This window comes from Eucalyptus grandis, chromosome 4, assembly GCF_016545825.1.
Source record: "Eucalyptus grandis isolate ANBG69807.140 chromosome 4, ASM1654582v1, whole genome shotgun sequence".
Taxonomy (NCBI): Eukaryota; Viridiplantae; Streptophyta; class Magnoliopsida; order Myrtales; family Myrtaceae; genus Eucalyptus; species Eucalyptus grandis.
In genome coordinates this window covers 32864213-32885664 of record NC_052615.1, presented here as the reverse complement: position 1 = coordinate 32885664, position 21452 = coordinate 32864213, and the positions used below count along the sequence as shown (strand labels likewise).

Sequence of the window (21452 nt, the reverse complement as noted above, 5' to 3'; positions counted from 1 at the left end):
AGAGTCGTGGGACTTGACGGTCATTGATTTGAAACAACATTTTTGTGGGAGCGACGTTTTAGGATTTCGTGTACGAGTTCCGCATTGCGTATAGATTCGAATAATCGCTTTGAGTAAGTAATTTATTGACGCATGAGAGTTATTTTATTAGCATTTAAGCTTAGTTTAGCCGAACCGTAGTTGAGATATCGTTTTACTTGGTTTTGATGTTATTTCTCGCTTATATTATAGGATTGCGAAATCGTTGATTCGAGCAAGTCTTGTTGTTTAATCGTAGGCGTTCCTAGATAAGTGGTGCTATCTCCCTTTTGAATTTGCAAACTTATATTTTGAAAATGAAAAGTATGAATTATATTAAAAAAAGTCATGAATCGAGCATTTACTACTTTTTATTCATTTGAAAACAGTTTAAGAAACAAATTATAGATGGTGTCGTGAAAGTTTAAAAGTGTGTATTATGATGGGAATTAATATATGGAATGGGTTCTTTGATGATTTGGGAAACATTTAATGAGAGAGATGTTTCGAAATGTTATTCATTTATGAAATAAATTCTATAATGGTGTGATAAATATATATTGCCTAATGAACGGAGTTAGAAAATATGATATAGTTTGGGTTTGCAAAATCTTTTCGAGAAAGAATCGCGTTTTCTTGAGTATAGTTTATAAAAAGGTGATTTAATTTAGTATGTGAAACGGATCTATGATAAGGATTCTCAATTGATTTTGTGGAGTGAACTAATTTGTGAAAAGTTATGTTTTGATTTGTGAAGCCAATTGTGATGTGGACTAGGAAAGCATCAAGTATTACACGATAACGTAATTTCACGAAAACCACCTCTAAAGCCTTGTGCCATTGATATGTGGTGGTAAGGGACTATCTACCCAACCGATCAAAATACCTTCTCTTTGATGCTTCGTTCCTCTCTTTCGCGTTGGAAAATGAAGGTGATGTGTCTTCTTATGCAGTGCCTTTCAAGCTATGCTTTGATTTTGGTTTTAAATCCAAGAGTGTTCAATGCCTTATAATCCCGCGTTGAAGTATCCCCGCTTACAATTCTTTTCATTCGGAAACATCCTCTCGAGCTTCCATCGGTGGCAGTAATTAGCTTTCCCGGCAAATTGATCCTAAATAAAAAGAAAAAAGCAATGTAATATCCTGTTTACAATGTTTGGCTAATTTGTCGGAACCCGTGGACAGTTGATGGTGGAATTCTTCTAGGAGAGATCAACATTTAGACCGACAATAGTCATATTAATGTAATATACAGGTATTCTCATATTGAATGTCACAATGACTGCTCACAATTATCTTGATAGCAAGGGCTTAAACTCTGTATCATATAACTGCAGGGAAAGCAAGGAATCTGGCTCAAGTTGCCTCTGCAATTGTCCGAACTAGTTCCAATTGCTGGGAAGGTACTTCGCTATTCCTTTATCATACGTAAGTTACACAATTTCAACCACAAAACCGAAAAAAATTCACACGAAGCTACTCTGTGAACGGCCCCTGCAGATTCTTACATATGTGTTAGCCCTGATAGATTATATAGTTCAAAAGTAGTGATATCGCCACTGACAACCCATTTTTACTCCTCTTGCGGATGATTGAAGGAAGGATTCAGATACCACCCCACAGAAAAAAATTACGTGATGTTGATGTACTGGTTACCGGAAGGGCCATGCATGCTTCCTGGCAACGCTTCTCGTTAAGTTGGTGTTGGAGGCCTCGTCATCAATGATAAGAGCGAGGTACAATGTTGTCTCTGATAAATTGGAAGAGTAGATGATGCTACCTAATTCATGAAATCACAGCTGAACTCAGTGAACTCGTCCCAGCGACAGTCGTGCTTATTTACTATTTATGTTGATATTGACATTGATCATATAAAAGGACATTAACTTTTGTCAAATATATCAAAATCAATGTATAATTTGATCCCACTTTTTTTAGGAATATGATTTTTCAAATAAAAACTTATCCTTTGACATTGACCCACATTTTCTCTCTTGAGCAATAGTTATTCCACCATATGCTTTTTGACGTTCATACATTTTCGATGACAACCGCCCATTGGAAACCGCCTTAATGGAAGGCAATTTAGAAAAGACGATCGACTATTTTCGTAAGAGTAAGACAGAAAATACACGGTCAATACGTGAGGAAAGTGAATTAGTAGAGTACACCCATAATTGCTATCAAATTGCTGTCGAATCTCTACAGCACACAAACTTTAAACAATGGCTAGAGGCCAGATTTATTTTACGTCATGTTCTTCCACATGCAATTCTAATTGATGGTTGAATTCTATTATGCAATACATGATTAAAACCGCTCAATTTGTCTAACACGTTAAACATCTTATGTCCCCTTCACCTTTCTCCTATGCAATAGAAAACCAACTAGATGCATGAAGAAGTATTGCCAGCCAAAAGTAGAATAACAGTTAGGTCTCCATCCTGGAAAGAGTTAAAAATAGTTTAATTCTTTTAAATTGTCTTAATAATTGTACCTGCTAACCTTATCATCTTAATTTTGTGAAACGTTGTTTCGACTTCTAATCTTCTGTTTGCAATTTGGTGCCTTTAGGGCTCTGAACCCACATCCTTTTCGAATTGCTCGTGACATCTCTTTCTTCATAAACACACGGGTCCTGACTTTTGGCCTTGTCGCTTTCAACGTCATTGAAGCTTGCTCTCCAAATTCAATTTTTATTCTTCTTTTTTGTCGCCTTCACCCTCTCTTGGCCCCTCCTTGGTCCTATCATGTCTCGATCATACGATCCCAATACTTTCTTTGCCCATCTTGAACAACTCTAGTCACGAGAGTGTGCAGACAATGCTACCTGTCACCTTAGAGCTCCCTAGAAGAGGCAAGCAACGAAATAGTTCTTGGGCCATGTCTCTAAACACCAGGACCTCTTCTCCTTTATGAATGTTTCCCTCGACACGTAGAAGAACCCCTTCCATTCCAAAGGGATCATCATATTGAGTACGTATGGAGTCCCGCTTCTCAAAAGCTTAGGGCTTTCTACCCTCTCAATCGACTCTTCTTTGAATGGTATATTAGACTCAAATATGGCAAACACAGGATATGGCGCAAAGCTCGAATCGACAGAGTCCTAGAGTTTTATACCTTTGACTAGAAGCTTAACGACAAACTTTTAGGGAGCCTCGTAAGTTTCTAGTCACCTTCGATCAACTGTTTTTTCCTTAGTTCTAGCTCTATGTGAGTAACTCTTCTGGATGTGCATGCTCTTACTGGCCAAAGTCCATATGGTGATGACCTTAATGACATCGATCCTACGACGTGCCCCCTTTTTTTTCCGCAAGGCGCTGATCTTCCTTATACCCATTTTCAAACTTCTTACACCCGTCGGACGGATGACGTCAAAGATGACGAGCACGTGGCTTTCCTCCTTTACTAGTTGTCCAAGTTTGTCTTTTCCATCCTTCTCTTCAAATGGCTCAAGAGCTAAGAGGTTTGTCTTTTTATCCCTCACAAGGCAAGCATATAACTATGGGTCATCTTGCCCTAGCTGCTTTCTATTGGGATCTAAGTGTCGCCTTCATTGCTATGGGTGAATCCACTGCTGGAGTCTTCTATGACCCCTTTTGGATTCTTCAAGCGTGGGTCAAATTATATTTCCCATCCTTATATTCTGACTCCAAGAATCCTCTCCCGATAGGATACAAAGCCGAGACGTTTTATCCTGAGAGCAAAGCAGCACAGTTGTTAAGCTTCCGTCTCCGTTCTATCCCTAAGGGGTCTTTGTCCTTCTAGCATTTCCTTCACTAGTTCTACTATGTTTCCTTGAACACCGACGATTTTTGCCCACTCTCTGGTTCGGAGTTTATCTTCATTTTCTTTTTCATCTGATCGAAGGATACCCAAAATTATGGCATTATGTCTTGATTGCATTTGATCAAACATTGAGGTTATCTCTTAAGGGGAAGTCAAAGTTGGGTGTGAAGATCGGCAACTCATGTTGTCTCAAGGCATTCTGATCGTTGCCCCCTACTATATGGACTTCCCTTTCGATGAGAAGCATCACTTCGTGGTAACCAAGGCATCTGACCCTTTTGTTTGCAATCGTGTGGTCACCCACAAGATACTTTGCGGTTATACAATCAAGCCATTTAGTCTTGCTCCGAGTATTCTCAAAAGCTTTACCACTTGGTGGAGGAACTACCGAGAATCCTTTTAAGCTGATGACTTTAATACCATTCTCCGTAAGGTTACCTCCAGAAACCTTTTTCCGATGTCGTTAAACCTTCGTCCAAGTTATCTTCTCCCCCACCTCATCAGGCACCAAAAAAGGCTTTAGATCTAGGTACTACCCCTCTTTTTATCTTAGTGACTTTGGCCTTTATCATGCCCTGGTCTTTAATGCTTGATGCTGAAGCAATTGACTCAGCTCCATCAGCCCACTCAGCATCATCATTGATCATTCAAGCCAAGATAGAATTTGGGCATAACATACTTTAATGGGTCAAGACTAAAATTTCCAACTAAAGCGGTACCAAACCATTCTGACCGAAGAATCGATACCAACGATCAATGAGTTATCAAATTCTCAACGATCAATGAATTATCGAATTCTCGGTATGATATATTAGTCATTAATTTCTTGGTACGCTTTATCAATTGCCGATCTCGAAGTTTATCAACAAGATTACAATGAGATGCCATTCTGAATAACTTCCTTGGTTATTTGATGAAGTTTTAGGGTATATCTTCTGGTCAAGGTGGGAGCACGAATTTTATAAGGTTGAAAAATCAAGAATGCAAGTTCCCAAGTCATTAAATGCATCTCTATTTTCCTAAGAGTCTTTATTATTATGTAAGTTTCAAGAGTTAAATTTCTAAGTTCTCAGGTCTTTAATTGTAGGCTAGTTCCCATGCCTATTTATTACCTTTCTATTTCCTAAGTTGTATTCATCTTATAGATGGAGGAATCCTCTTAATTGTAACCAAACTAGATTTTAATGAATGAAATACTTTAGATTTCCTTTGCCTGAGTAAATATCTTTGGGAAGTGGATAACTCCTGGGGATTACTCCTAGATGATGAGCCAATAAGTACTTTATCATTGGTTGGGATTTTCCTTTAGGTCATGGTCGTAAGCTTCTCCTATTCGGAAGTCCTTTATCTTTGACAATGATTTGTCTTTTAAGCCTTGGTGGTGAACTTCGTCTATCCAAATCTTCATCTTAGGTTGGTTGTGCATCCTTTACACCTTAGTGGGATCGTAATCTATCTTTTATTTTGCAATTCATCCTTCAATATCCATCCCCATACAACCCATTCTATCATGCTCTTATATTTACCCATCGAAACCATCCTCATAAACACTATTTCCTAAACACTTAACTGTGGCAACCTAAATCTCAATCTACTTACTTGACTTGTTTCTTAAATTAGGAGAGCTATACTGGATAGAATTTGAAATATAAAAAAAAAAAAAAAGGCTAGGATTTAAGAAACTGAACCACCCTTGACTCTATTTACCAAAAGCCTTATCTTTGTACATATCGGGAGATGGGACTAAGGAGGGGGATTTATGCAAAAAACACCAGGGGATACTGACACTAGATATCCTACCTCATAGGATCATATACACACTGCCAAGAACAAAAAAAAACAAAAACTTTCCCAAATGTCGGACGATCATTGATCACCGCCTACACCATTAGGCTACCACCATGGCCCGAACCATCGTCGTACAGCGACAGAGGCTCCATCAGCTAACCATCCACGCGTGCATAAAGGGCTACAAAGTCTAAGTATGCTGGCCCTGCAGGTGCCCTTGTGTCCACCATCAAGCAGGAGGTACACTTGACGAAGGTCACGCCTGGAAAGTGTTGATCATGGATCTCCTCCTGTCGCCATACGAAATCAGATGGGACACCATACAGGATAGTCGTGGTGGCAGCAGGCAGAACGGATGACATCTTCTAACCTGAAGAGAAAAATTTACAATAGACAAGTATGAGTTTTTAAATAAAAACTCAGCAAGTAAGCTGGTAGTTCGAGCTTGGGTTTCGCCGCTAACAAAGTAAAAATAATAAAGAAACTATCAAGTTGTGGAGTCTACAAGAGTTTAGCTGCAAGAATTTCCTAGGGGAAGATGACGCTCCACCCTATACCCCTCGCACCCAACCTGGCATCACGAGATTCCCTAAGAAGTTATTCATCCCTTCTCAGTCATCTGGAGAGTAATGTCATTTGCAATATCTCTTATTGTCTATTTCTTCTTTACTTGGGATGGTTTGACCCTGCATTAATCTTAGAATCCCATCGTGTACCAAGAGATCAAAAATTTCATCTAAATTGACGACATTAAACGAACGCATCTATGTGTCCTTAACCCTAAGCATAACCGACTCCTTCACTCTAGCAAGCTTTAAGGCCTTGCATACATATGGTTTATCAAGAATCATCTTTACTATCGTTGTAACATCCCGGGCCCCACTGTGTAATGTTGTCCGCTTTGGGTCACTCACCCTGGCGCGGACGAACCGCCATCCCAGCCACAGTCTTTTCCCTCACAACTTTAAAACGCGTTACACAGGTTAGAGGGACCCAAGTCTTATAAGCTAACCAAGACCTCCCTCCCTAGGCGATGTAGGACAAGAGAGGAGGCTATCACACTCTAGGTAACACGGACACGTTCAAAGGGCCTCCGTGTCGTGTCAGACACCCCGACACGTGTCGGACACGCTCGGACACGCGGTCAACACGTGTCGGAGTTTCCGACACGTGGTCAACTCTTTCCGACACGCGCGTCGGAGCGTGTCCGGAGGTTTGTGGGCGGATCCACAGGTGCGAAGGGAAGAAAGTGATGGAGGGTGAAGGCAAGGGTGAGGGAGCTGAGGCGACGCCGCAAGCGACGACAAGGGAGGGCTCCGACCGCCGACTGCAAGGGCTCCGACCGCCGACTGCAACGCCGAGATGGAAAACGGAAAGGCTGCGATGGAGGGCTGGATGCGAGGCTATGACGGCAAAGGGGGGAACGGAGGCGAGGCAGCGGTGAGAGAGGTGGAGACCGAGCGAGGGAGAGGAGAAAGAAGGCGATCGCCGATTGCTAGGGTTTTCAATTTTTGGAAGAAGAGCAAGGAGAGAGAGGATGTGTCGACGGCTTCTTGGGGGAAAAAAAGAAAGCCTCGTGCAGTGCAACGTGACTTTGGGAAGAGACGTGTGCAGGCGGTGGGTGGGGTGGGGGAAATAAATGGACGGGACCATTTAACCCTAAAAAGAAATATTAAATATTAAATAACTTTATTTTTTTTGGCAAAATCTGTAAAAGTTCTCTTTTCTTTTCAAGACGATGAGAGAAACGGATCGAGAGCTTTTACCAAAAGAAAAACGGATCGAGAGCCTTTGCGTACGTTGAATAACTTTATTAATACATGTTACTAGTATAGATTTATTATAGGCTTTTTTATTATTTATTTATTTATGAATTTGAATAAATTAATTTAAACATAATAATTAATCATGTATATATAAAAAAAATTATTTAATATTTAACGTGTCGAACGTGTCGGAATTCTCTACTTTTTGAGAAATGATGTGTCGCGTGTCGTGTCGTGTCGTGTCGCGTGTCCGTGTCGCCATGTCTCGTGCTACCTAGATCACACTCTCCACCTCTTAACAACAGCGTCCTCGCGTGGCCCCACGGGCGTCGAACAAGCATTCGAGCTATGGTCCCACACGCGGTCGGGAGTTGGCTCGACACCACTTGTAACATCCCGGCCCTACTTGTGTAATATTGTCCACTTTGGGTCACCCGCCCTGGCGCTCGCTGTGGCCGCACGAACATCAGAACAGCATTCGAGTTGTGGTCCCACACGCGGTCAAGAGTCGGCCGCTGTGGCCCCACGGGCATCAAAACAGCATTCGAGCTGTGGTCCCACACGCGGCCGGGGAGTCGCCTCATACCACTTGTAACATCCCGGCCCCACTGTGTAATATTGTCACTTTGGGTCACCCACCTGCCGCAATGAACCATCCAGCCCACGATCTTTTCCCTCACGGCTTTAAAATGCGCTACACAAATTAGAGGGACCCAAGCCTTATAAGCACGTCCAGGACTCCCTCCCTAAGTGATGTGGGACAAGAGAGGAGGCTATCACACTCTCCATCTCTTAACAGAACAGCCTCCTCTCTTGTCCCACATCGCCTAGGGAGAGAGGTCTTGGTTAGCTTATAAGACTTGGGTCCCTCTAACCTATGTAACGCGTTTTAAAGCGTGAGGGAAAAGACCGTGGGTTGGGATGGCGGATCATCACGCCGGGCGGGTGACCCAAAGCGGACAATATTACACAAATAAAGCAGGGGGATGTTACAAATGGTATCGAGCCGACTCTCGACCACATGTGGGACCACAGCTCAAATGTCGCTCCGACGCCCGTGGGGCCACAACAGAACGCTCTTCTCGTTAAGAGGTGGAGAGTGTGATAACCTCCTCTCTTATCCCACATCGCCTAGGGAGAGAGGTCTTGGTTAGCTTATAAGGCTTGGATCCCTCTAACCTATGTAATGCGTTTTAAAGCCGTGAGGGAAAATACCGTGGCTGGGATGGCGGTCCGTCCGCACCAGGGCGGGTGACCCAAAGCGGACAATATTACATAGTGGGGCCCGGGATGTTACAAGTGTGATAACCTCATCTCTTGTCCCACATCGCCTAGAGAGGGAGGTCTTAGTTAGTTTATAAGGCTTGGGTCCCTCTAACATGTCCTCTCTTGTCCCACATTGCCTAGGGAGGGAGGTATTGGCTTGGGTCCCCCTAACCTGTGTAACCCGTTTTAAAGCCGTGAGGGAAAAGACCGTGTCTGGGATGGCGGTCCATCCACGCCAGGGCGAGTGACCCAAAGCAGACAATATTACACAGTGGAGCCCGAGATGTTACAAAGTGGTATCAGAGCCGACTCCCGACCGCGTGTGGGACCATAACTCGAATGTTGTTCTGACGCTTGTGGGGCCACAGTGAGGACGTTGTTCTATTAAGAGGTGGAGAGTGTGATAGCCTCATCTCTTGTCCCACATCGCCTAGGGAGGGAGGTCTTGGTTAGCTTATAAGGCTTGGGTCCCTCTAACCTATGTAACGCATTTTAAAGCCGTGAAGGAAAAGACCGTGGCTGGGATGGTGGTTCGTCCGCGCTAGGGCGGGTGACCCAAAGCGAACAATATTACACAGTGGGGCCCGAGATATTACAAGTGGTATCAAAGCCAACTCCCGACCGCGTGTGGGGCCACAGCAAGAATGTTGTTCTGACGCCCATGGGGCCACAGCGAGAACGTTGTTCTATTAAAAGGTGGAGAGTGTGACAGCCTCCTCTTTTGTCCCACATCGCCTAGGGAGAGAGTCCTAGACTTGCTTATAAGGCTTGAGTCCCTCTAATCTATGTAACACATTTTAAAGCCGTGAGGAAAAAGCCGTGGCCGGGATGGGATGGCCACCTTTAATCTCAGGTAACGCATTTTAAAGCCGTAAGGGAAAAAATCGTGACGGATGGCATTCGTCAACGCCGGGGTGACCCAAAGCGGACAATATTACACAGTGGGCCCGGGATGTTACAATCACAATCTCAACAGCATTGTCCTGAGCATTTTCATCTTTAAAATCTTCTTCAAAATCATATATCACCACATTCTGCTTGTGATCCCAATATGGTCTCCTTTCAAAGGTTCTCATACTGGGTGTTGTGGCAATTCATGAAAATAAATTTGTAAATTTCTATCTAGCCTAGCGCTTTTCAAGGCAAATTTTAGACCATTCTTAGCCATTTTGGTAACCTCCTTTTTTAGGAGAAAGAATAGGCATCGATTTCTCATTTTCTTAAATCGAGCGACATACCGATCCATTGTCTCATTGTTAAAATGCTTAATGGTGGCTAGATCCAACATCGTTACTTCAAGAATTGGGCAATAAAACTAAGTATGGAATTTATTCTCCATTTCTTCTCAATCGACTAATATGCTCTACTATCAACTGATCATCTTCGCCAGTGAAGATACTAAACTTAGGGGTCTTGTAACCCCTGGAATATGGGATGTTATCAACCCAATTTGGGTATGGTTTGCAATAAACAGGCCTCGGGACACCTCCATCTAGGCTCATATGCTGCATGACCAAACAAGTGACTTATTCGATCATTCATTAATCCCTCATAAGATCCAGCGCAGTGCCTAATTCCCTTGATTAAACTGCACCATAGGTTGTGAAAGGGACTAAGAACCAGAATCTATAAGCCCTCCTTATGGTCGACAAGGCTGGTATTATAAGATCGGTATAGGGATTGATCTAATATTCACCATACCGGCAAGTGGTAATGCATTGTTGCCCCCTAACCAATTGATCTCTGGAAGCAGTTGTTGCGAAACGCTTGTCTGCACTTTATTACCCAAGTTCAAGATATCACCAATCACTCTCCCTAGATTTGTCCCATTGGAAGTCTCTAGTATTGTTCCAAGCAGAACTATTGTCCTAATCGGGCCAATTCGATCACCCTGACTACCTTAAGTCTAGTCATTTACACCTTCAACCCTCTATAGACTCCTAATTGGCGACATGAGATTTGACCCGTCTATGACAATAGGTTAGGCTGAAACTTGTATGGGTGGTGGCACAGCACTAGTTTGACCCCCATAGGCCACATTTGCTTGATTCAACAATCTCATTCTCGAAGTTAATTCATTGACTAGATTGGCCAGCAGAGGACTTAAGACACCAGACAAATGATTAGCCATATGATTGGCCAAATCATTTTGTTGTTCCTCAAACATCCTTCTCTTGGTGGCTATTACCGATGAATTTGGGGCCAATTCCTTCTTTGATCTTTCGACCAAAATGTTGACGTGGCAATTTTCTGGTGAGCTATGTGCAAAACGACGTCGTTTCGTATGTTGATGTGGCTAAACAAAGTGTCAAAATAACGTCATTTTGGTATAATTCGAATTTTAATATAATAGTTAATAAAATTTAATTTTAAAATTTTAATTAATTAATCTTTTTTTAAAGAAAATGGGGGAAGGAGGAGGAGGGAGGCAACCGGCCGCCACCACCTCCCCTCTTTCCATTTGGGGAGGTGGGGAGTGTCGGTGAGGCTTAGGGCCGCTAGCCCTCCCCCACCTTCCCGGTGACTACGGGAGGCGGTGGTAGCGAGGGCTCGGCTCTCGGCCACCAGCTGCTCTCCTCCTCCTCCATTTTTTTTTTTTTTTAATATAAGTTATTTTTTTATTTTATTTTATTTTATTTTTATATTATATTAAAATTTAAATTATGCCAAAACAACATTGTTTTTGTGTGTTTTGCTAATTCAGCATTCCAGGTAGCCACGTAAGCAAGAAAATTAATATAAAAAATGTCATGTAAGATTTCCAATCTGCCATTTAAGTCAAAAGTGTCGGCTTTCGTAAGTTTTGACACTTTGAAACGTTTTTTTGCTCTTTTCGACCTATTGTCTATGAATCCTCATACGTTGGGCCTGATTACTCTTGTTCATTTCCAAAGCCCAATAAGCCAATTTTGGCGCCAAAAGGTCGCCATCTGGGATTCCAAGCACAGTTTACAAGTAACCAAGATGATGCAAATTGATTCAATTCAAGAATTGAAGGTTATTTTACATGGCCAGCTTGTTCTGCTCGGATGATGTGCTGTATTCTGGCTATTAGTCCTTCCCCAATCATATTCCAGCTATTCGAAATGTCAAAATCTATGAGGGGAAAAAATTGCATGGCCTTCACTGGAACAACAGTGGATGGAATCCAGTTTGTGTATCCGAACATGTTGGTGTCGCAAGTTAGAGCTTATCAAAGGTTAGTTAGGGGCAGGGCATACAAGAAATTCGTATGGAAAGAAAAAGATAGGAACAAAGAGAAATTTATGACCTGCTATTATTCAGGAGAGCAGAAGTCAACAAAACATATAAGTGTGCTCGTCATCTTATGAAGATGAATAGTACATACAAACACCTTCGACTATGCAATAAGATGAAAATGGAAAGGAAGTTCACGAACGGTGATGATCGTTACCCAGAATGAAGAAGGGCCACATCTTCTAAGATGTTCATTTCACTCCGTGCCATGGGTGACATGCTTGCAGCTTTCTGCACTTTCCTTCCTTCCAATTAACAGTATCGCCAACTTAGCTTTCTCCGCAACGAGCAGCAAGTTTATTGTATTCACCATCTCACACGCACGCAGATATGTAGAATATATACAGTGAAATTAACTTTACCGGGAACCTGAAATCAGAAGGCATGCAATCAATCCTTCTGAAAATTTCATAAAAGAAAAGACCTTAAAAAGAAAGAGCTGTCAGACGTACTCTCCGCTTGCCAAGACCTTGCCCCTACTAGTATTCATGCTTGCGATGTCAATCTCTTGTGATTGCTTTTTGCTCTTTCAGCCACACTCCATCTTTGTCGCATGGGAACAAGGTGAGCCTCGGGCAATCAATCATCTGCAAGCACACTAAATCTGGAAATAATTGCCGCATTTCCCTCCAATCCATTGTCAACTCCTTCAAATACTTCAAACGCATAGTCTTGACTCTCCACTTCTTATCTTCTTGAACCTGACCCAAATGATGGAGATAGCCTCCTCTGACATACAGAGACTCGAGCTTCTCAAGCTTCTCGGGCATTAGCCATTTAGGTGGTGTGGTCGAAGGGTAACAAAGCAGGTCTAGTTTCTCCAAATTTTTGAAAAGTTTCGGCTCATCGGCTATTGGTTTCTGGGTAGCGCATTTCTTGAATGGAAGTAATTCAGCGATGCATTTGCTTTTGATTGGGTCATCAGTGGCTGACTCTGTACCTTTATCCTTTTCTGAGATAGAATTCTCACCCCATTCGATTGTCAATTTGCGAAGCTCATTAAATTCTTGAAGAGTCCTCAACTCCCTCTCTGTTGGGAAAGACTTCCTGCTTGTGCGAAAGCCCAATTTCCTGAGTTTCTTGAGCTTGGCCAAGTCATTGACAGTACAATAGCTTCCCCTTTTGAGATCACTAACCACAAACCCCAGAAGCACTTCAAGCTTAACAAGTGAACCGAGCCCTTTGGGCATGTATTCAAGCAAGTAGCAATCAGAAACATCCAGGACTATGAGCTCTTTAAGGGAACGCATTTCATCCGGAAGTGACTCAAGGTTGTGACAAGCTCTAAGATCCAAAATCCTCAGATTATAAAGCTTCCCAATCGAGTCGGGTAGCTCGTTGATTCTAGATATACCCTGAAGGCTTAATAACTTCAGATGTTTCATATTCCTCATGCCCCGGAGGAATTCTGTGTTCTCGACTTCGATATGCTCTTTCTTTGACCCCCGCCAGCTTCCCAGTGAGATAGAACTCATATTTTTCATGTCTGAGAACCATTCCACCTTGAAATCCAGGTAAGCTTCATTGACATTGATTAAAGTACGCAGCTTTTCCAAATCTGACTTTTCTATCGCCTTCTGCAAGGAAGCCTCTTTTGATCTGACCAAACAAGACCTAAGACACTCCGAGAAGTTCGGTGTGGGGTAACCCCTGGAGTCGAAGTCAAAAAACTCCTTTTCCTTGGCCAGAATCACCACTAGAGAGCGTATAAGCGGTATCATCGTATAGTTGTTACTCGTAGTCACCGTCTTGCGCTTCTTGAACACCGCTTGAATGAAACCCCCATTCTCCAACTCCTTCAGAATATCGCCAGCTGACTTGTCTTTACTATTTGAAGGGTCAATTAGCCCTTCTCCAACCCACCAGTGATACATGACCCTCTTCCTGATCTTAGCATGCTCAGGAAACACAGCAAAACACAGCAGACACAACTTTGATCGGTCATCAAGCTGTTCATAGGGGGAACGTAAGTGCTCATAAACCGAACTACCAAGGAACTTCTGCTCTACCGCCAAGTCAGGCATTTCTTTATTGTCGCCAAACTCATCCGCCACTTGCTTGCCCCTGGGAGAATCGGAGGTCGAGGACAATAGCTTGTGGGAAGGGGGGATATGAAGCTTCAACTTTGTAACTATTTCGGCGAGCTCAGAGAGCTGGTCTCGGATCCTCCCCGAATTGCCGTGGGTAGCCCCGGGTGTTTGCGCTGAACCTGGGAAGGCCGTGATCTTGCTTCGCTCGAAGAGGGTCTTGATCAGCTTGCTCACACTGTCCTCGATCTTCCTATTCTTGTCCAACGCGTCCTTGACATAACTGAGGTCTCTGATAAGCCTCTCAATCTGATAACACAGATGATCATCTTGAAGAGAATCGTCAGTAGTTTCCTTGCCGTCGCTGTTGATTTTCTTCGAGTTCTTCTTATTTTTGCTGGGGTTGCCTCCTCTGCCGTTGCTGCTGCTTCCGTCTCTGCGGCTTTCGATGGGCAAACTCCTCGTTCTCCTGATGTCGCCATGAAAGTCGTCAGCTTTCCGGTGGACTTGGGCCTTGTCGTTGTTCCGGTGTGGAAGTCGCTGCTTCACTTGAGAGAAGTGGGAAAGCAGAGAAGGGATGATGCTTTCGATGACCTGGTCAGTCGGGATTGGGTCGGAGACCACTAGGAGGGAGAGATCTGTGTGCGAAGCTAACGACATGGCCGCTGAGGAGGGACGAGGACTGGCTGACAGAATTCAAAATGAAAGTAGATGGAGAGAACAGAACAAGACTTGAGTCATCGTCAAGCTTCTGCCATGAAGTGAAGCAGACGACAAGAGTGCTAAGAAGTAAGAGCATCGCGGCACAGTGAGGCGGCGACTCTTCTCGAATCAAAACTGTCGGGCAACGGCACAATCACAGCTAAGGCGTGGGGTGAATCTTTCTTTCCACTTTTGCTCAGGACATGTCTATTCCCTTAAGCCTCGTTAGGACCAGATGATTACTTGCTTGAGAATTTCCGCAAATTCCGTACCATGAGTTAGGACTATGAATGGCGGTAATCACCTCCGCTTCACTGAACATCGCTGCCGAGAAACAGAGATCAGCGAGATGCCAAATTCCCAAAATTGTGGATGCTGCTTTTCGGTCTGCAGCAGCTTTTTTAAAACACACGGACGTGACGTTCTTTTTTATCGTAGTATGGATGGACTGTGTTCAGCGAATGATATTCTTCGCTTCGTGCCTGGCGTTCTCTAGAAAATGGCGGTCGGCTACTTTTCTATGTTCTAGGCCTAAAGCGATCGCTTGGGTTTCGCTCTCAATGCGAGAGATGCTTTTCCAGAATGATTGGTCGAGGCCTCGTATTCGTCAACATTCGCATGCTGCTTTTACTTATGTAATTAGTGGTCACTTATCAAATTATTAATCCTGGGAACTTCACGTGAAATCGTTATTGGAGAGGCACAATTTACAAACGTGAATTAGAAAAAAGCGCAAAACGCAGCAATCGGGTTGCATTTTACTCGAGTGCAGACTCTCTCTCCCTAAAAAAAGATAGATTTTTAAGTATTCCCGGACGCACCACGCATTATTGTTTGCTTCTTTTATCTTCTTTCAAGATGATAACATCAACCCGTGCCGATAATTGATTATCAAAGGTCATATCACACTGCGAGTGCACTTGGAATTCATCTCGTTGGAAATGTTCTCGATCATAAAAGGTTTCATTTTCCATTAGCAGTGGGTGACGACAGATTCGTCCGTGGACAAGTAAAATCCCAACATGACTCCTTTCAAAAGACAAATCGCTCATAACTTCATAAATTATTTTGCTAGATCCACCGCCATTGTTTAAAATATATTTACGCATTCATCCCTGGACCAAGGACAAATATGTCAGGAGCAAATTTTGTGACGGAATTCTCAACCATTCAATGTTTCCTAATTTGAAAAGGAGAGGGTGATTCTTCTCATCTTCTGTTCCTGGTCGTTGAATTCCGATAAGTTCGCCAGACATAAAGGGGCATGTCGGCCAGAAGCAGGCTGGTTGATAAGACTGTTGGGGGGACTCGGGGACAAGGCAAGGAACATGAAATTCCGCATCGCCAAAGGTTTTCTTTTCTGGTAAGACAAGCCATTTCCGAGCAGCACAAGGGAACATTTGAGAGATCTACCGATTCGGGCAACTTCCAATTGCGGCATTTGGATTCATAAAGTCGTTTTAAGATGAGCAGCAGCAAAGTTTTCCCCGATTTTGCGATGACATTCCATTAATAATCCCTGGAAAATCGATCTACGCCTGAAATCGAGTATCTATGACTAGCGTCGACGCAAGAATTTTGGTTAGAACTCCTGCATACCAATCTTTGCATAACTTCTCGGGACAGATAACGAAGACTCTGCAAACGCTATGGTGCAAAGCAAAGAGATTTTTCCCTTAAGAGTCGGGCCCTAGTCAGAGAGAATTTGTCGTCATACAATTCGATGAAGACTGAAGTCAAGATTCAGATCTAAACCCAGAAGAGAGAGTGGGGACAAGGTAAGGGAGAGAGGAGAGGGTCAAATATACCACAAAAACATCACATAAAAGACCCCACCATATCCCAATCCCAACCACCGTATCTTTAGACTTTGCTTTTGCCCCATCCCCATATTTTTACCATTTTTCAGATACTTAGGTACATCCCCACCGGTACTGCATCCTAAAAAGGCTATGAAGACATCCTCGAGTTGACCAAAATGTCCTCCCCGAAGTCACGTCCTGGGCCGGAGAGCCCCGTGCGAGACCGGGCCGGGCCGCGCGGCCCATGGGATCATGGGCACGGGCTCCCGATGGTGGGCGGGCCTGCCGCCGCCGCCGGCGGATGGGAGCGGCGGTGCGGCCGCCCCGACGCGCTCGCAGTTGGGGCAGACGGTAAGGGTGGTGGGAGGGGGCATGTGCATGTAGAACTGAGGGGAGAGCTTGAGAGCGCGCAGCTCCTGGACCTCCTTCTGCAGCCGCCGGTTCTCCTCCGTCAGGTTCTCGCAGCACCTCTTCAGGAACTCGCAGTCTATCTCCGTCTGCTTCAACTTGGTCCTGCAAATCCACGCGACATGGTAAATGTTCAGTGCGGATCGAAATGCTGCAAATCTCCATCTAATGGTTCTGCAAATCCGTGTTTTACTAAGGAGATAAACAAAGTTACTGACGAAATCATTAGAATACGTTGAGAAAAGGTACCATTTTCGACCGCATTTAAAATATTTACCAACCACGTACAGAAAGGAAAGATCCCATCATTTCAAGGTCACGTCTTTATGTTAAATTGCAATATTCAAAGAAATGGATTTTTTTTTCTGCTCACCGTGCTCTGCGGTTCTGAAACCAGACTTCTACTTGTCTAGGTCGCAGGCCTAGCTGCTTAGCCAACGCCAGCTTTTGCTTCTGATCCAACAAAGACGGAAAAAACCCGTCAATCACAGCCTCAATTACCGAGCAGAAAAGGAGAGAAAGGGCAGAAGACTCGGAAGTCCGAAAGCCAGACAAGCAAGAAGAAGAAAAGTTGCCTTTATCATTTTCTCGGCACTTTCCCTCATTTTCTCAGCGACCAAACAACGCCCTTTTTCTCACTGCCCCCCCGAAAGAAAACCCAAAACTCGTGCGGGGAAATGCGAAAAACTTACGGGATTCAGAGTGTTGTGCTCTCGGAAGCTCTCCTCCAAGACGGCCGACTGATCCTTGGACAGCCTCAGCTTCTTCCTCGAGTTCTCGCCGTCCTCCTCGTCGCTGCCTCCGCGGCTGCAGTCCCTCTCCGCCTCGTTGTCCTCCCCGCCGCTGACCATCTCCCTCTCGCCCCTCTTCCCGCTGACGCTCGAGATAGTGCTGTTCGGGGACGACACCCCCGCCTCCTCCTGCTCCTCGCAGTCCGCCGCCGACGGCGGCGGCCGGTTCACGTCGATGCCCCGCAGGGACGGCCGCGCATCCGCCTCCGAGATCCGATCTGCATGCGAGACGTCCGGTCAGAAAACTTCGAAACGAAGAAAGTTCCCCCCTTTTACCCTTTTTCTTCCCCCCTGCGAGATCTGTTCAGACATAGAGAAGGCCACCCACCTAATGAAGCGAAGGTCTCGCAGTCGCGGTGAGATGGCTTGTAGAGGTTGAACCCGAAAGGAGAGGCGCCGAGCTGGGAAGGCCGACTGCTGTCAGAGAAGCTCAAGCTCAGAGACAAGCCCAGATCTTCCCTCTCCACCATCATGCTCCCTCGATTTCCCTCTTCGCCTCTTCTCCAGGCAAAACAGAGAACGCCCGCAAGAGCAGCCGGAACCAACAAGAACCCGTTCCTTCCTAGGGGATTTCGCTTCCTTTGAGGCTCAAAGATTGAAGATTTAGTCCTTTTTCTTGGTGGGTGCGTGCAAAAGTTGAGAGAGAGAGAGAGAGAGAGAGAGGGGGGGAGGTAGAGAGAGAATGGGTTTTGATGGGGCTGAGAGAAAGTGGTGGATTTGCAGGTTTTATATAGGAGGAGGAGGAGAAGGTGGAGGAGAGGATGTGAGAGGAGGAGGAGGAGGAGGAGAAGAGTGGTGTGTAAGTCGAGCCATGACTACTTTGTCAGGGGACATCCTCAAAACCTTAAAAAGAAAATGAAAAAAGTTGAACTAAAATATTCTGACTCCCACTCGGTTTGTCCCGATTCGACTTTTCGTTTTTCCCAAGTTTGACCTTGACCACGGTTGAAGTGGCAATCGGACCTAATGATGGTACCAAATTACACAAGCATGTATGTACATTTCTTTTGGTAAGTGAATGTCTACATAAAGAAAAAAATATCACATTTGAATTTTCAAATATAAAATCAATTTCAACCGACGGAGCAACTGGGGATTCAATCATTCGCCTACAGTTTTTTTTTTCCTCCCCTTCTAGTCAATAATCGAGTTTGTCTAAGTTACAGTGTGCGACCATAGCATGGCGACACTAAATTCGAAAAAATGGCTAAGAAATAAAAACACGCGTGAACCGTCAGGTCTAATTTAGACAAATTTAGCATCTTTTTAGGAAATCGATTTGATCGAATAAGGAAATTCATTTGGATTGGATCGGACTAGCCAGCTGGACCAGTTCCATGTATGAGACGATTCTAACAGGATTCCTCCGCGCAATCTCCACCAAACCCTAGTGCACATGGTAACAGAATCGACCAAATCCCAACGGCATTAATGGCTCCCACACATGGAATGTGAGCTACAGTCTTAAATGAACTCTTACCTAAACAGATCCCTCCCTCCCTCCCCCAATTAAAGAACCCCGTACCTGATATGTCCGCATAATTCCAAAATTTTGCCCCACTGAAAATAATACGGTGGGCCCACTAATGACCAAATTACAATCGGACGGCTGCTATCGGATTTGAGTAATTACGGGGGGTGGCCCGCTTACGGTTCTTTTGCTCCATTATTAGGGGCAAGAGGCCAGATCAGTTGAGCCAGGGAGGGAAATGAGGGCCGTCGGATGAGGGGGGCGGCGGATTTATGATGGGACAAAAGCTGGAAATTACAGACCCTGTAGTCGTTTTTGACGTATTTTACACCTTTCGCGGTCGAGATGTGTAGTCTTATTTTTTTAATAAATAACCAATTAAAAGCTCGTGTTTCTGGCAAAGGACGTAGTATTTCGATATTAATCGGGTAAAAATTATCTGGAAACGTTTCGATAATTCCTTATTTATTCATAATGCTATTTTTCTTTTGAGGGGAAACGGGGGCCGTACACCTCTCTCTTTTTTTTAATCTTTTTATTTGCTCACTGATCATTATCCTGTGCGATTTTCCAATATGGGGGGTGCTTGGACGAAGGTTGTCACTTTCCTTAACCTTTTGTGACGATAAATTTTCTGCACAAGATTCACCCCCGGCGCGTGGGACTCGCCGCACGGGAACCAAAGCCGAAGTCCAGTTTAAGGAAACTGAATAGGAAAAGAGCCGGGAATAATCTTAGATTTCAATGTATACTCAGATCGGTTCGTAGTTCGTATTATAACTTTTGTCGATTTACCTTTTTTCATATTTTCTAAATGATTGGTATTGAATATGGATGTAAATTTGGAACTTTCCAAATTAAAAAATATATTGTAATAAAGGCCCATATTTCGAACGAGTAAAATGATATTTTATTTTAGATTGTGCTGAATATAAGTTTTTTTCGTTAAAAATCTTTTCCACGGGTTTGTACAATCTTCATTTTACGCTATGTTTTTTTTTTTTGAGAAAAATAAATGATCAGGAAAACACTTTAAAAAAATAATGATATGTATCGCTCGAAATAATTAATTAATACACAACAATTTACGTTTTCGTCCGTGCAATACAAGCAATCATTTTTACAAGAATATAGTTCAGATCACTCGTTTTCCTTGAAATAAACAGAATTTTAGTTTTCATTGTTTTTTCAAAAATATCTATTGCACCTTTTCTTCAATTTGAAAACAAATGGACTCAAGCTATTTTAACTGGAAGCAAGGAAAGCACATTCCAGAACGACACACGATTATGTTTTCAACAATATGTATCCGATGAGTAAAAATCACCCTCACTTGCGCTTCTTTGGAAATAATTTCCTGTCGCCATTTAAAAAAAAAAAAAAAACAATAGACCCATTAGAGCATCCAATTAAGAGCATAATCGATTGTGTATTTAGGGCGCGAATAATAATCGTTATTGCCAAAAATTGATTTATGAAAGATAAATAAAATTTTCTATTTTTATTTCTAGATAAATTTCTAAACCATTTGATAACGATATAAAATTTCTACTCTAAAAATAAAATTCGTTTCATAACGATACAAAATTTCATTCTTTCGACGGCCGCGATAATCGGTGGCAATGGATGAAGGATCGGTTCACAAACGATGAGAAGAATTTTTATTTCTCATTTACTTTTCGAAAATAGAAAAATTAAAAAAAATTACTTTTGATTTCTATTTCAAATCTATTTCTTGAACAAAAATATATTTCAAAAATAAAAAAATAAGATAATTTTATCAAACGTTTACTATTCTATAAAGAATTCTGAAATAAAAAGATTATTTCTAAAACAGAAACGAGCGGTTATTATACACCTCTTATAGAGCAGTGACGCGACAGAAATTCATCGACACGGTCAATCGCCACATGACCTAGCAAATGTTCAACGCATCCGGGAAATGAATGAGTCCCGAGGGGAGTGGAGCTCACGCGGGAGCGGCAGGCGAGTGGCGAGCTTGTTCCCCGAGACGAGAGTTAAAGCGTGGTTGAAGAGAAACGAGTTCCGGGTCACGTCCGATGATTGCTCGCTCGCTCACGTGGACCGGCATGCCGTGCTGGACGACACGTGCTCCCTCACGCCCCCACCCCCACGAGCCCCACCCCGCACGCGGGCCCCACGATCACATTTCCCATCCCCACTGTCGCCCTGTCCCCTCCGTGCCCCGACACCCCACTTCGTCGCAATCATTTGACGGAACCCCCCCCCCCCCCGGCCCCGCGCACTCTCCGTCCCCGCGCGTGTCCCGCACCCTCCCCGGCCCGATGCGTCCTCAGCCGTCGGATGCCTCCGCGTGGCGCTCGCGCGCGGGAGCCTCGGGGGCG

The 21452-nt window shown here is 43.8% G+C and overlaps 2 protein-coding genes across 2 annotated transcripts; both read right to left on the bottom strand.

The window, feature by feature from the left end:
• Nucleotides 1-11874: 11874 nt before the first annotated feature.
• LOC104441940 (disease resistance RPP13-like protein 4) lies at nt 11875-15090 on the bottom strand. Its single transcript, XM_039311106.1, has 2 exons — nt 12338-15090; nt 11875-12254 (listed from the first exon to the last, which is right to left on the bottom strand). The coding sequence occupies exon 1, from the start codon at nt 14570-14572 to the stop codon at nt 12386-12388; it is 2187 nt and encodes a 728-aa protein (XP_039167040.1). The 5' UTR covers nt 14573-15090; the 3' UTR covers nt 11875-12254; nt 12338-12385.
• Nucleotides 15091-16264: 1174 nt separating this feature from the next.
• LOC104441939 (homeobox-leucine zipper protein HAT4) lies at nt 16265-18432 on the bottom strand. Its single transcript, XM_010055205.3, has 4 exons — nt 17944-18432; nt 17517-17833; nt 17198-17277; nt 16265-16929 (listed from the first exon to the last, which is right to left on the bottom strand). The coding sequence occupies exons 1-4, from the start codon at nt 18086-18088 to the stop codon at nt 16608-16610; spliced, it is 864 nt and encodes a 287-aa protein (XP_010053507.1). The 5' UTR covers nt 18089-18432; the 3' UTR covers nt 16265-16607.
• Between the last annotated feature and the right edge of the window lie 3020 nt (nt 18433-21452).